Source organism: Brachyhypopomus gauderio, chromosome 3, assembly GCF_052324685.1.
Source record: "Brachyhypopomus gauderio isolate BG-103 chromosome 3, BGAUD_0.2, whole genome shotgun sequence".
NCBI lineage: Eukaryota > Metazoa > Chordata > Actinopteri > Gymnotiformes > Hypopomidae > Brachyhypopomus > Brachyhypopomus gauderio.
Window position 1 is genome coordinate 37,042,622 of NC_135213.1, and position 15,956 is coordinate 37,058,577.

Genomic DNA, 15,956 nt, shown 5'->3' on the forward strand with positions numbered 1-15,956 from the left:
TCCGAGCCTCGTTTCGAGAACGCGGCTCCACATTCCAGGAGAAGAAGGCGTGATCAGTGCCACACAGTACTGCGCTAGTGCCGCCCACACACTCCGCAGGATCGGGCATGGGGGAAATATCCACCGGGAAGAGGGCGACACCTCGTGGTGCATAAGGGAAGTGCACTCCGTTTTCAGGCCCTGTTTAGGACCACACGTTTCTATTACCTGTATATATCAGATTTAGACTCGGTTGTAATTATAAAGCAAGTAAAAGGCTATTGACTATGAAACAGACGACTAATATTTAATTTGAACATCAATGTTATACCATAGCTTTGAAAAATGCCATTATTTCGTTTTATGTATGGACAACGTATGCATGGTTGATTTTTACAAGCTTTTGTAGGCCTCTTTTTATAATATTGTCAGTATCTGTATTTTCAACAAAGAAAGTTATATAGACAATAGTGGTTAGAAAGTAGTTAGACTGCTGCCCAGAAAGCTAGGAGTTACTGAAGCCAAGTGATTTGCTGGAACCATTTCATGCCATGAAAAATTACGAACAAAGTAATACATTATGGAGTAATTATGGAAATTAAGTAGACCTAATCTGTGCATAATAAAGAAATAATCCACCATGTGCTTGACGTAGCAGTTTTGGTTTATGAGAAATGCGCAGTTGACCTTCATTAACTCGCAGTGATTGAATGCCACATTTAGCACAATAGTTTGTTCACGCGAGTAAATATTTGTACTCATTCTCAGAGTTGCGTTTTTCAATCCTTATTTTCACTGTCTCTCCGACGTACAACAAATGAAAGCCGACAATTCCATTTTGGGAGATCAGATTTTCGCCAAGCGTCCAGCTATATACGTTGCCACTAGAGGGAGCCAAATCACCGAATTTTCACAATTAATTACAAACGACGTCTGACACATTTTTACTTGCTTTTGTTGTTAAAATAGTTGAAAACTCGTTAATGGATATTATAGAAAGAATAACGGTTAATTCAATATTTTAAAATGAAATATTGTAAAATATATGCAGATTTGTAGTCATTGCTCTCACTCTAGATAATTATAAATGTTTGGTCAAAAAGTAAATATTTGTGCATAATTTTGTAATATTTACAACTGCACTGCATATCCTTCTACTTTGACTTATCGCTCATATTTTGTCTAGAAATGATATATGTTCAATAAATGCTGAGTGTATTTATTAAACACTTTTATATTGTAATATTCAAACTCACAGAAAGGATTTTGAAGAACACAGACACTTCAAGCGGGCGATTCGTACTCTTTAGTATTAACCACCTGGTTTGAATCCCAGACCAAAGCACTAAAACAAAGAAAACAGTAAGATGCCAATTCTAGGATTCTTACGCCATTAGTCACTTACCTTGCTGGGAGTCGACGTTTGTCTTGGCTCCATTTACAGTAACTCTGTCAGATCCGCAGGACTTTGGCAGCTGCGGACCGCAGTACAGAACGCCGAAAACTGAACCATGTAGCAAACCATCAGATCAGCTTCTTTCCTCATTGGACACAGGGCAAAGCTGTCAAAGTTCATATCATGCCAGCAAACATTAGCTCCTGAAGGCATGAATACCGAGATCATAAATAATCATCGCATATATTGCTGGATTTCTTTTTTTAATTGAAATGAGTGCTGATTTTTGCTTATGTGTCTCGGAGTGTTGATATTTAGCAATAATGTTACATCAGGACCTTCAGTTCTATTCGTAACGGTGTACGTTTTTTAAGTATGACACAGAGTCAAAATATTTGTACATTGTAACTAAATTTGCCCTCATCCATTTCCTGTTATGGAGTCTTTCCCCTTGAATAAGCATGCAGCTAAAAATGAATAAACTATTGATTAAGCTTTGAATGCACTAACAACTGTCCAGCATGCCAACAGACCAGGTCAGAGTAACGATGGCTGTGGCAATATGTGCTGTAGCAGGCGTGACCTGAATCTTCACGCCAACCTTCTTTCATCATTCGAACAGTGTCCAATTAGATCACAAAGACCAGTAAATTGAGCTCCAAATGTAATCAAATAGTTTCCTCTACTGTACATCATGGCGATTGTGAACATTATGAATCATGAAAACAGGTGGCGTTCTGATCTCTGGAGATCTGGTCATCTTCAAGTGTAACGTGCCTGAGAAACTAAACGCCACAACAAAACAGTCCATCATCTCCGCTCTCTCGTTCATCACCACAAGCATAAAATGTGTCTGTGAGATATTTCCTGTCTCAGAAACTCTCAGTGGAAGCTTGAAGAGAATTACAGGCCAAAGGCCCACAGTAAACCCTCAGACTACACGTTTGGGGGACCAGTGACTGGTAATGAAAAGTTCCAGTGAGTTTCAGACAGGGCCTGTGTGTATGCTGGTGGCTTTGAAGTGTATGTACAGCCCTCAGAACTGCCCTTCCCTGGAGAACTCCTGGTCTTCAGAAGCTGCACCTCTCTGAGGAAAACTCTTACAGTTTAATATATAACACTACAGGCCCACGTGGCCTTCTCCACCCGTACAGGCCCACGTGGCCTTCTCCAGCCCTATGAGCCCACATGACCTTCTCCACCCCCTGTTGCAACACTCCTCCATGGGTCTGCAGACTTGGTGTGCTTCCTTGTGTTGGCTTCTTGATGGCCTGCTTTGATGGTTTCAGGTCTCCTCTGTGGTGTCCTCTCAACATCTGAACCGTGTCCCAATATAAATGACATCATCTCAGTTGAACAATGTGATTTGATCCAAATAACAGCTTCCCTAAAATAAGAGATGTTGGAGAATCTTTCTGATCTTGTACAATACACCTGAATTTAAATCGTAATACTTATGAATTACATATGAATTATAATTGCAGGACCAGGCTAGACAGGATAAATGCCAAGACCGTGTAATGGTATTGTAAGAATGGAAAAATATTTTAGTATTTTCAAGTCATTTTGTTTTTACTTTTGTAAACTCAAGAGCACAGTGAATGTTTATGGTGGTTTAAAATCCTCTTTTCATGTGTGTGAATCCACAGCCGTTAAGAGGCGGTATTTGATTGCTCTCCCCTGTTAGCGCTGGGGATGATGGGTCGAGGGTGAGAGCAGGAACGGAGATGGTGGGAGATGTTAGTTCTGTGGTCCGAGCACAGGAGATAAAAGCATTAAGAAAGAGCTTGTTTGTGTGCTTGTCTTTCATTCATCCACGACCACGCTAACCACGGAACAACGGACCCAATATTACAGTATCGCCATTACAATGTGTGTAAGGAGTCAAACATCAGCAAACCACAGTGTAATTGTTGCTCAGTCTGGCCACCCTCAACCATCCTCATCATCCCTGTATCATCAATAGCATTATACAGTTGTGATCAAATTTATTCAACCCCCAATGCTGCGAAGGGTTTTATGGAATTCAGTGCACATTTGTAATTGTGTTCATAATGAAATCTTACAAGGACTTGTTAAAGAACTAAATGCAACTAAGATAGCATCAATTTTTTTTGTCATAAAGTATTAAATGGCCTTTTTGTGATTTCTTCATTGACACAATTATTCAACCCCTTTACGACTACCACTCCTAAGAACAGAGGTTCATTCCAGTGTTTTCCATCAGGTATTGAAAACATCTGTGGATGTCAACGAGCAGCAATCAAGCATGATAAGCACCAATTAGGCAGATTTAAAAGGACTGTGATACTCAGCTCCTTCTAGACATCTACTGGTGTGTTTCCAAGCATGGTGAAGGCAAGAGAATGGTCCCAGAAGACAAGAGAAGAGGTTATTGCTCTTCACAAGAATGGCAATGGATATAAAAAGATTGCGAAGTTGTTAAATATTCCAAGAGACACTATCTGAAGTATCATTCGCAAGTTCAAGTTAAAGGGCACAGTGGAAACGTTACCTGGTCGTGGCAGAAAGAAGATCCTGACCGCGACTGCTGTGCGCTACCTGAAGCGTAATGTGGAGAAAAATCCCTGCGTGACTGCTAAGGAACTGAAAAAAGACCTGTCAGATGTGGGCACTGAAGTTTCAGCTCAGACAATAAGGCGCGCACTGCATAATGAAGACCTCCATGCCAGAACGCCCAGACGCACCCCCTTGCTGACTCCAAAGAACAAGAAAAGTCGACTGCAGTATGCCAAAAGTCATGTGGACAAGCCACAAAGGTTTTGGAACAGTGTACTGTGGTCAGATGAAACTAAATTAGAACTGTTTGGGACAATGGACCAGCGCTATGTTTGGAGAAGGAAGAACCAGGCATATGAACAAAAGAACACCTTGCCTACTGTGAAGCATGGCGGGGGGTCAATTATGCTTTGGGGCTGTTTTGCTTCTAATGGTACAGGAAAGCTTCAACGTGTGCAGGGTACCATGAATTCCCTTCAGTACCAGGAGATCTTGGAGGAAAATGTGATGGAGTCAGTCACAAACCTGCGGCTTGGGAGACGTTGGACCTTCCAACAGGACAATGATCCGAAGCACACATCCAAGTCCACTAGAGCATGGTTGAACATGAAAGGCTGGAACATTCTAGAGTGGCCATCGCAATCACCAGACTTAAATCCAATTGAGAACCTCTGGTGGGACCTAAAGAAGGCAGTTGCAGTGCGCAAGCCTAAGAATGTGACTGAACTGGAGGCTTTTGCCCATGAAGAATGGGCTAAGATACCCATAGGTCGCTGCAAGACACTTGTGTCAAGCTATGCTTCACGCTTGAAAGCTGTCATAACTGGAAAAGGATGTTGTACTAAGTACTAAAAAATAATGTCACTAGGGGGTTGAATAAAACTGATAATGATGTGAGCACAGTAAAGACATTTGTGGTTATTCCATCATAAATATTATGTTATGTTTGTCTAATTTATAAGTGCCTCTTTGATATAATTGTAAATAAGATGACTGAAATGATCAAAATCAATGTCAAACTGGCCAAAACACTTTATTTCAGTGGGGGTTGAATAAATTTGATCACAACTGTAGGTTATACTGTATATACACTCAAGAAAACGGAGGTCAGTTGTTATGTTTTCAAATGCTTAAAAATCGGACCAAATTAGAATCTCAAGACTTCGAAGTGCTCATAGAGAGAAGGAGAGAGAGAGACAGACAGACAGACAGAGACAGACAGACAGAGAGAGAGGGGGGGGAAAGGTAGAGGGAGAGAGAGGGGAGAGAGAGAGTTTTTTTTTTGTAAATAAAACACCAGAATATATACTGTAATTGTACTAAATTATTTTTAATCATTGTGATTGTTTTTGTTACTATTGCTATCTTTATGGCCTGGCAGTTAGGGAACTGGTCTTGTGACCGGAGGGTCGTGGGTTCGATTCCCAGACAGGCCATGACTGAGGTGCCCTTGAACAAGGCACCTAACCCCAACTGCTCCCCAGGCGCCGGGCTAGGGCTGCCCACCGCTCTGGGCACGTGTGATCCACAGCCCCCTAGTAATCACTAGTGTGTGTGCGTGTGTGTTCTGACTGCACGGATGGGTTAAAAGCGGAGGACAAATTTCGATTGGGGTGTAAAAAAAAAAATCACAATTGACAAAATATGGCACATTTCATTTCATTTTATTATTATTATTATTATTATTATTATTCTATTTTATTGTATTATGTCTATTTTTTTGTAATGCTTTGGCAATATTGTTGTAACTACAGTCATGCCAATAAAGCTTCTTTGAATCTTGAATTTTGAGAGACAGACGGACAGACAGACAGACAGACAGAGAAAGGGGGGGAGAGGAAGGTAGAGGGAGAGAGAGAGGGAGAGGGGGGGGGTAGAGGGAGGGAGAGAGAGAGAGAGAGAGAGACCAATCCCTTGTGAAAACTTCCTGAACAGCCACAATGTTTTAGCGGAACGGCGGAACAGAAGAATGAGACTCACTCCTCTAACACACAGGTCAGCTCACCGCACTATGTAACCTGTTCAAATGAAGCTCTCGTTAATTCGGGTTTATTCACTTCGTTGATAATCGCACTTTTCTTCTCTTTTGATACATTCCTGGTCGCCTCGGCTATAGTGCTTCCCATTCAAGGAAGTGGAGAGATCAGGTCAGAGTAACGGAGTTCTCCTTTGTGCTCCCGCTATAATGAAAATATGTTTATTTGCTTGAAAAATTAGTTCCGATTCTGCGGTTTTGGTCTGTTTTAAACATCGCCAAGATCCACAAAACGCGGAAGGTCGTTAAACATAACTCGTTAGACGCATCGTTAGTGAGATAAGAAAGTGTCTTAAATTGTAAAATGTTGTAATTTAGCCACACATGGGGAAATGTAGAGGTGTGTATTCCGCTTTAGTTTTGTACCACCGCCCAAGAATGGCTATTTTCTGCTGGGTTTCGTCTAAATGTAGTCTGTCACTAGACCATGGGTTAAAGCAAGAAATTTTCATTTGACTGAAAATTTTTCCTGGCAAAAGACAATGCCAGCAATTACTGAAAATGTGGTGTAGTTGGGAAATGGCCTCTTTTGCCTAATTCTACACAATAAACACATTTATAAAGTATATTTATCTAAACAGCCTGTGTAAGGAGAGAAAAGAGAATGAACATCTGAGCAATAAATGTGTATTTAATGGGAGTTATGTGGGGGTCCTCTTCCAGAAAATGATTTAAAGATCAAGTCAAATTTAGTGAATCCTGGTGAGTTTTAAAAGGTATGAATCTCTCGTTTTTATCAGATTCACCATCGCAAAAACATAAGCCGTAAGATTACCTGCTTTAAGTAGGTATGTTACAAAAAAATTAAATGTCCAAAAATGGCAAATTTAAATCACACCACTGGATAGAGCTTTTAAATACAAACAGAACAACACCATCCATGTTAAGCCTGGTTTAAGCCTTTATACTTGACGCAGCACGAGTGGCGTGAGCAGCGCGAGGGTCCGCACGCCGAAAATGACGTAATCGCGGTGGCTCAACCCGTTACAATTTCAAGCATTTTAAAGTACTTTAGCCTAAATTCCAGCACTACTGCAACATTAAAATTGGTCAGGTAAATGTTCATTCCCCTGTTTTTGAGGGGTGTTTCTTTATACTACCACATATCGCTTCAGACAACACTGCAAAAAGAATGTGATGCAGCAAGTAGCCTCCGCCGTTCGCGCAGGTGTACAGAGTCGCGCACCACGGTCACGCCAGGCAGGAGGGGGGTAAAAACTTTTCTACTGTCCGCAAATCTGAAGGCGGAATGAACCGCAAGTCAATCAAATGACACCGCCGTCATTCATCCAGCGCTGATGAGCGCCAGTGAGAATAATATTTCGGCCACAAAACAGATAGCACGCGCGTGTGTGGTTTATTATGATTTGACGGATTTTTTCCCCAAAAAAATCAAATGACGGAAATCCGTCGTAGTGACGGAGAACTTTAACCCATGCACTAGACAGATCCGTGTTTTATTATCGTTTTCGTTCAAGGAAACGAGACCACCGGAGTTAAAACCAAATAGGCTACCCGTAAACCTGGAGGTACTTGATGTCTTGGAAATGCTGAACAGGGAATCTGGGATATTAAGTGATTTATAATTTACAATAGGTACTAAAGTTTATTATGCATTTTTGTTAACAATTCTGTTTTTCTTATTTATATAGCCCAGGTAACTTTAAAGTGAATTGCCTAATAAAATAGTTGTGATTCCAGATATAGGTTAGCTCACGTCCCACACCAAACAACAAATAATGGGACACGCGTAAGAATTGAAATCATGTGACCAGACGCAACATTTCACTCCATTAGACATTGAAACTCCATCTGTGGACATTACTAGACTCTGAGCAAGTAGACTAGACTCTCTGAGCCACAATATCCCGTTGATCCCGGTGACATCCTTTAGGGAAGCCAAACATACTGTTGATTTGATTTGTTTCAAGATTCTTGAATCTGCTGCAGATACTCCAGTAGTGTGATCACAACCCCCAGAGACAGGCTCTACCTAACGCTAAAAATGTGTGTCAACCAGCAATATTACAGCAAACCTTCTGTTGTAATGAAATGAAGGTGGTGCTTTAATTAGTAACTTTTAACAAATGGATATGCATGTGTAATGAAGCAGTAAAGGCCATGAAAAATAAGCCGTGAAGGAGATAAGGGTCTGTCCACTGTGCCAGACTGTTCAGTTGTCTGTGGTTAGTTCTGATGTAATTGTTGATACAGAAAATATGTACATGATAGCAAACCTCCACTTACTGTCTTTTTGCTTTATAGACTACCTTCACCCTGTTTGAATGAAAAAAGTGAATAAATTAAAGGTTCAAATTCCATGTTATGCACTTTCATGGTCTGTTGTGATTGTATTTTGACTAGCCTGGAACGGTTCTGTTCCCTCCGCTAACAGCATTGGTTTCCCTAGTGCTTGCCCGCACAAGCTTAAAGTTGTGAATGTGTCCATCACAGCCTTTCCATTGCTTATCTAAGTGAAAACCTGTCATAACTCAGGTAGGAATACTTTGTTACTATAGCTAACGGCACTCTTTCATGACTTGCTTAAAAACGACCTCTGTTCAACTGCTTTTCCTGTAAGCTATCAATGTGACTTTGGAGAAATATGTGTCCTTCCAAATGAAATATACTAGGGCCAGCTCACCCGGGTCACCAGACAGTGATGTTGGGAGGTTTAACTGGCACCCTAACAACGGGGCCACAGTTTGGTGATTCCAAAAACTTTCAAGATTTGTTCAAGATTTTTTTTTCCACCCCAAAAGAAACTGTAGTGACACAAAGCTGTATTTTGAGAATACAAAATCATCAATTTCAAGGTAAATGAAGACAGTGAGAGTGCATGTTCGTTGAAGCAGCCTGGCACAAGAGCAATTGTGTAAAAGTGTGACGTGTTGGTTCAAAGACCTTGAGCAATCTGGAAACACCTGAGATATGAACTTCCTCAAAACAAAACACATCTCTCTGTTATTTTCTTCATAGGTGTCCACTTTGTGTCTTCTCAGTTCAACAAAACCACGATGGCTAACACCGTACAGGCGTGGATCTTGTCATATCAGGCGTGGATTCTGTCTGGCATGAACATCTGCTTCTGAAGACTATGAAGCTATGAAAACGACGCTGAAGGCCTTAGACTGAAACGCCTCGTGGTGGCTTCGTGTTCGCGTAACCTCGCCGTGATCTAAGAACATCCGTAGCATGTGTCACGTCATCGTAACGTGCCGCTCCATGCTCTGGACCTTAATGAGCATAGCGGTGGCATTCGCCGAGTTGGTCGCCTTCATGAGCGCCGATTGGCTAGTAGACACTGACCGCACCTCCCAAACCAACACGTCACTTCCTGTATCTGTGGACCTTGCCCCGCCTACCCTTGGCCTTTACAGCCGCTGCACCCTGGTTGACCGGCAGAAGTTGTTCCAGTGTGGGCCCTACGCTACACACTTTACAGAGATTGCAAGTGGATTTTGGCAAGCCACCATTATATTTCTAGCTGTTGGGATCATGCTGTTGTCCATTGTCGGCTTCCTCTCTGTGTTTAGCATGTGTTTTCAGGGTATCTGTGGGAAAAGCATCTTTAATGTTTGCGGACTTCTTCAGGCTATTGCAGGTAAGAGTACCAACCTGGCACACTGTTTTGTTTTCTGTACTGTTGCATAAGATTTACTTTATCTTGAAGAGTCTGTTTTCTGTCTATAGCTTATTAGAACTGATGGATTAAACTGATTAGAACTGGTGTCCCCGTATAGATCAAAACCAGTCAGTGTGGGCAGTGTTAAACTTAAATAGGTCCGACTGCAGAGCCAAACATCAATGCTTGCTTTGGCACAGTGCCATCTCACAATTAAAGATGGTTAATTAGATAATTGCAACCAAGTAAAAACAAAATGTTGCAAAACGTTTATATCAGTTCAGGCATGCTCGGGCGCGTGCTTTAAGTATTGTCTGATAACGTAACATAGTGTGATTCGTATTTCATTCCTCACAGCTCTCCAGGCCTCAGTTCAACCACACACACCAAATACAGAACATTAGGGTGCATATTTAGGTCAGATGTTGAGGCAGACGTTGAGGAACCTGTGAAGAGCCTGTGAACCCACAGGATACGGAGGCTGGCATTCCTCTCGTGTTCTTCCACCATCAGAGGCACATGCTCGCTGGGGAAACTGAGCTATCTGATCCTACATCTCCATGTTTCCCTTCACTACAAACACTCACAGAGTGTCATGGCACAACTTCTCTGCACAAAGCACGTGGATAACAAAATCATTCACTAAATCTTGATAAATCTATTAATGTATTTAAGAAAGGTTCTGTGGTTCAGTGGTGCTGTGCTGTGTGTATTAAACTACAGGTGACGCTGGATTGTTTTTTATTTAAGAGCTCCTAGAATTACAATAGACACCATCGTGCTGCTGTGCTGTGGTGGTGTGGTGAAAGTCACAGAGCTTCAGTCTCTGGTTTCAGTGGTGGGTGAAGCGTCCCCACCACGCCGCCTGCTCCGTCAGCACCACCTCCCCGCCCAGTCTACAGTCTCACCGCCACATTGTTGACTGAGCTGCCCACATGCCAGCACCATGTTAAACTCCGTCCTTCACTCCAGTGGAGAGAGCTCACGGTTCATCTGCGCTGTGCCCTAACTCTCTCAGACCAGCCTTTTTGAAGTCAGCATTTCAGCAGACACTTGGTCTCACCTCCATTCTGAGGAATGTTTAGTAACTAAAGAGGTTTCTGTTGAGACAGGAGAGCTGTGCTGTACTTTAACCTCAGTGAAAGATTTATGATAGGGGGGTTGAGCAACTCCTAAACACCCAGAAGGGCTTGGAAGGCGGGTCCTCGCATGCCCGATCTGATGACGGACAGAAAAGGCATGCTGGGCGGAGCCTGTGCATTGTGGGCGGAGACAGCTTTTTCACTTCTGCAAATTCACTCTTTCAGAGAGAGAACATACATAGAAAATCACCGTGTATACCTAAACAATCGGCTCTGTGGAAAAGTCCCTGAGATAATGATCAGGATGTGTGTCCTTTGATAAGAGGTTGTTTTTTTTTTCATCTGGAGAAAAAATGCACAGAAAACTTTCAGAAGATACCGCAGTTCAAAGGGTGTCTTGTCTTTGTCAGCAAGGGGTGAGATCTTAGTTTGTAGTCTTGTAGGAATGAAAGATGAGCTTGGTGAGAAAAGCACGAGTCACGTCAACCATGAGATTGGGCTCCCTGTGTCTGAGACGGAGGACTCTCATGATGTATGTGATTCATGTGTTTACAGTTCCAAGGTTACAAACCTATGACACGACAGTGATTTAATACAATATCAATACTCAACATAATCATACAGTATATGGCTAGACTGTGGCATGGTAACAGAATAGAATAAAATAGAATAGAACAGAATAGTAAAGAGTAATAGAATAGAATATACAAACACAAATGTACATGCAGAAAAAAGCCAAATGTTGGGGATATCAATGTGAAAAAAAATTACTCCAGACACAGAAAGAATTCTACTTAAATCAAAAATCCAGCATCAAAATTGTACATTATATTAGCTCGATGCATTGAAAAATCACTTGCTTAACTGTATTACAACATTCCTCTATGTTAGATGCGTTTCTTGCACATTTGTGAATGTCCCCCCTTTCTTCTCCTGGGCTGCAGGGCTCTTCCTGATGCTGGGACTGATGCTCTACCCTGCAGGCTTCGGCTGCGAGAAGGTGAAGCACTACTGTGGGAAAGACGCTTCTCCGTTTAAAGTGAGCGATTGCTCCCTGGGCTGGGCCCTCTACACAGCTATAGGAGGAACGCTGGCCGCTTTCCTCTGTGCCATGCTCTCCGCCCAGGCCGAGGTGGCCACCTCCAGCGACAAGGTCCAGGATGAGGTGGACGAGGGCAGGACTCTCATCTGTGTGCTCTGAGCATCACACCTGATGTGGCCGGAGAAAGTAAAACCGGTTCCGGTTCTGACCTGCAGGCTCAGCAGCCTGTTGTGTTTGGTCCTTGGGTTTGTGGTAACGAGCAGACGCTGTTATGTGGGGATTTCTTTGTGTATGCATTCCAAACTCTAAACCAAATGGTATTTGTATCAAAAACGTGCCATTTCCAGCAAAGTTTTCTTTTTGCATTTTTATAACTATATTATTCAAAATCAATTTTAGTTCAACTGTTTACCTACTTTAGTGAAATGCCAATTTCATTATTCATTTTCTTTTCTTTGTTATATCTCATAGTCTTCTTAATGCTTATGTGAGCCCTGAAAGATTTTTGTAGCATGTTGGACATGCTGTTAAAAAGTAAAGGACCTTCACTATTCTTTAAGGTGTAATAGACAAAATGATACACCTGCACAGGTGCCCTTGTAAGCCCAGGTGCACGTATGTTGTTTTGTTTAGATGCAGATCACCTCAAGGTTCTGGAAATGTACAGCGGTTTGAACCAGGTGCTCTATGAAAGTGGCGTGTCAAATCAGTTCCTCCATGTATCTTTGCTAAGTGGAAACATTTCTGTATTATATCTGACATTACAGAGGCTGTGCCTGCCGGAGTGATTATATATCTAGTCAATCTACACAGTTCATCTGTTCTCCGCTTTGAGCGTTGCTTCGTGCTGAATTTTTTAAAGTTGTGATGGCTGTATGCAAGATGTACGTTGCAAAATAAGTTGTGTTATCTGTTCACTCACAATCTCTGTTCTTCTAGCAAACTGCAGAAGCTCAGTGGATATTTTCAAACTAAATTTCAAAACAAAAACAAAAGTTTGCTGTGGTTATTTCCCATAACAATGTTATATTAACAAATGTTACTTTTCATATTTGTGGCTATGTGTTGCTTTTATCATGCATTAAGAAGTTCAAAAATAGCATTAATATTCTTTTCTTGTGTTTTTCACGTTATTGTTTGTCAGTTGTACACAGGCCAGTTCAGGACACACATTCCTGCAGCAGAGACTGTCAGGAGGGTTGTTCAGAGACTGTACTGTCAGGAGGGTTGTTCAGAGACTGTACTGTCAGGAGGGTTGTTCAGAGACTGTACTGTCAGGAGGGTTGTTCAGAGACTGTACTGTCAGGAGGGTTGTTCAGAGGCTGTACTGTCAGGAGGGTTGTTCAGAGACTGTACTGTCAGGAGGGTTGTTCAGAGACTGTACTGTCAGGAGGGTTGTTCAGAGGCTGTACTGTCAGGAGGGTTGTTCAGAGACTGTACTGTCAGGAGGGTTGTTCAGAGACTGTACTGTCAGGAGGGTTGTTCAGAGACTGTACTGTCAGGAGGGTTGTTCACCCAGCCCAGCTCCACCTTGTGACAAATCTACCTTTCTTCAACACACACAGTGATAATTTATCAAACTGGTCCCTGAAGTAAATTTAAAGTTGCTGAAAACACAGTAGATTAGTCAAATTATATGGGAAGATATGAACAATGTAAATATAGCAGATGTTACAAACAATGACTGAAAACGGGGGGGGGGGGGGGGGGGGGGGGGGGGGGTTGGCAATGATGGCAGAGGAGGTCCACCCATACGTGGGGTAAGACTGATCGTGTGGGTTCTGTAATGACGTGATAGGTGGGGTAAGACTGATCGTGTGGGTTCTGTAATGACATGATAGGTGGGGTAAGACTGATCGTGTGGGTTCTGTAATGACGTGATAGGTGGGGTAAGACTGATCGTGTGGGTTCTGTAATCATGTGATAGGTGGGGTAAGACTGATCGTGTGGGTTCTGTAATGACGTGATAGGTGGGGTAAGACTGATCGTGTGGGTTCTGTAATGACGTGATAGGTGGGGTAAGACTGATTGTGTGGGTTCTGTAATCATGTGATAGGTGGGGTAAGACTGATCATGTGGGTTCTGTAATGACGTGATAGGTGGGGTAAGACTGATCGTGTGGGTTCTGTAATCATGTGATAGGTGGGGTAAGACTAATCGTGTGGGTTCTGTAATCATGTGATAGGTGGGGTAAGACTGATCGTGTGGGTTCTGTAATCATGTGATAGGTGGGGGTAAGACTGATCGTGTGGGTTCTGTAATGAAGTGATAGGTGGGGTAAGACTGATCGTGTGGGTTCTGTAATGACGTGATAGGTGGGGTAAGACTGATCATGTGGGTTCTGTAATGACGTGACAGGTGGGGTAAAGTAAGGAATTCTCACACAGGCCTGGCTGATGGCAGCATATTCCAGCCTTTTCCCTGCCGATCTCTGTTCTGGGCCCGTGCAGACCGCAATTCCCTGTTCTGATCCGAAACATACGACAGGCCTCTTCATCTTGCGTGACCAGGTGATCAATTTATAATTAGGCTTATGGTGATTAATGTCTTCTCGATGGAGCAGCGTCTTCCCTGATGAATGCATCTGGGACGTCCCACCTAAACTGCTGTCCAAACATGTATGGCTCCTGGTTTTTATCTCATTAGAGGCACGTTTCCATATCAGAGCAGTTTGAGTTTCGCCTCCTAGACATAATGCCGCACTACATCTGCATTCTGTGGCTGGCGTTCTACCGAACATTTTTTGTGATGGTTTGGTGTTGCTATGAGATAATAGTAGTGAATGTCTGTCTAGAGCTACCAGTTCTAAATAGTAGTTTAGTCAATCAGTCAAACTGGTTAAGAGCTCCACGCTGTTATTAGAGTTCTACAACTCAGATGGTGTCAGATGGAAACTTTACAAAGAACTATATTAGAGGTGTATTCAACTAAGCATTTTCATTGTCGAATCTGATTCGTCAGATTTTCCCTTTAGTCGACAAATAGTCGAATCGGTTTTTAAAATATTCCAAGTATGTCTCGCTGCAGCCTGCAGGAAGGCGGAGTTGGACATCCAACCCCGCCCACATCCAACTCCACCCTCTAATGCGCTGTCGTGTGCCAACCCACTACTTCTTCGTTCGAGAATAACTGTGGTACTTGAAAATATGCATAATAACTCACAAGTGTTCAAGAGACACGTCGTTGCGCTTAATTTACACATACCTCGTTTACTTTGTGTATCGTTCCACGTATGTTATTCATTATTTTTATTTATTGGGTGGCGAACGTAAAATGTTGACGGGGGGATGTAAAATGACACAAATTAAGTATTATATCGCGATAGATCGATCGCCGGTGGTTGGCGCCAGAGCGAACTAGTAACTCATTGAATCATAGATGTAGATCAGAGGTAAATAAACTAGATTTTTTTCGGCGTGAGAAATCGGATGTGTGGCGTGAGAGCGTGTGAAGACGGTCAAATGCGTGTGTCTCATGCTCAATGCGTGAGAGTTGGCAACTCTGCTACTATAAGTACACAATTAAAATGGTAATGTTTATTGTTTACTGATAATGTTGGTGATAGAGAAGGGGTATGTTGGTAATGTTGGTAATGGAGAAGTGGTGTAAATCAGGGCTTAATCTGGGCCGGATCCTGTTCCTGCCGGAACAGGATCCGGGAACTCTTTCATTTTGAAGGGTGCGTTCCGGTGTTACACCGAATTCTGCGACCGTCGAATTTTGTGACCGCAGAGGGCGCTATTTCGCAGTTTCAGTTAGTTTCAGTTCACAGGCACGAGCGCTTTACGAATGCTGCGTAAGCTACGCCGACGCGCTTTCTTTTCTCGTTTTGCTGCTGTCCACGAGCCAAAATATGAGAGATGCGTGTATTTACATTTTATGTCGTCTGTTAACAAGAATGTTTCATTACAACATTTTTACACGTGACGACAGGAGTAAAGTCAGCCAATACATACGCCTGACAATAGCAAACTTTTCATAAGTAAGTTATGTAAGCTGCTGTCATTTGGACCTCATTCCGAATGGTAATTATACACTTCTGAATAAAATGTTTAAATATAGTCTACTAAACGTTTTTGCTATCACTGTTTTCTGTTATTGTGGAGTCACAGTGGGTGATGTGTTTCCATGGTAGATGTGACAGATGTACCTTGGCATGGGGTCACCAGTTCTTAATGTGACCCCACTGAATTTCCACCTATAATCATTTTGAAAACAGCCATGTCTTTCCTGGTGACCTACCATCCCTTCACCTTAATTAGACAGAAAAAAAAATT

The 15,956-nt window shown here is 42.4% G+C and overlaps 1 protein-coding gene across 2 annotated transcripts; it reads left to right on the forward strand.

Annotated features, from left to right (window-relative positions):
- Positions 1-5,794: 5,794 nt before the first annotated feature.
- Positions 5,795-12,674, forward strand: lhfpl2b (LHFPL tetraspan subfamily member 2b). 2 transcript variants are annotated; one of them, XM_076998034.1, is made up of 3 exons: positions 5,795-5,890; positions 8,910-9,534; positions 11,582-12,674. In XM_076998034.1, exons 2-3 carry the CDS (start codon positions 9,126-9,128, stop codon positions 11,836-11,838), a joined length of 666 nt encoding a protein of 221 aa, XP_076854149.1. In that variant the 5' UTR covers positions 5,795-5,890; positions 8,910-9,125; the 3' UTR covers positions 11,839-12,674. The 2 variants fall into 2 exon arrangements, with proteins under 2 accessions (XP_076854149.1, XP_076854150.1); XM_076998035.1 differs by having other exon boundaries at positions 5,814-5,890; positions 8,933-9,534.
- The last annotated feature ends 3,282 nt before the right edge of the window (positions 12,675-15,956 follow it).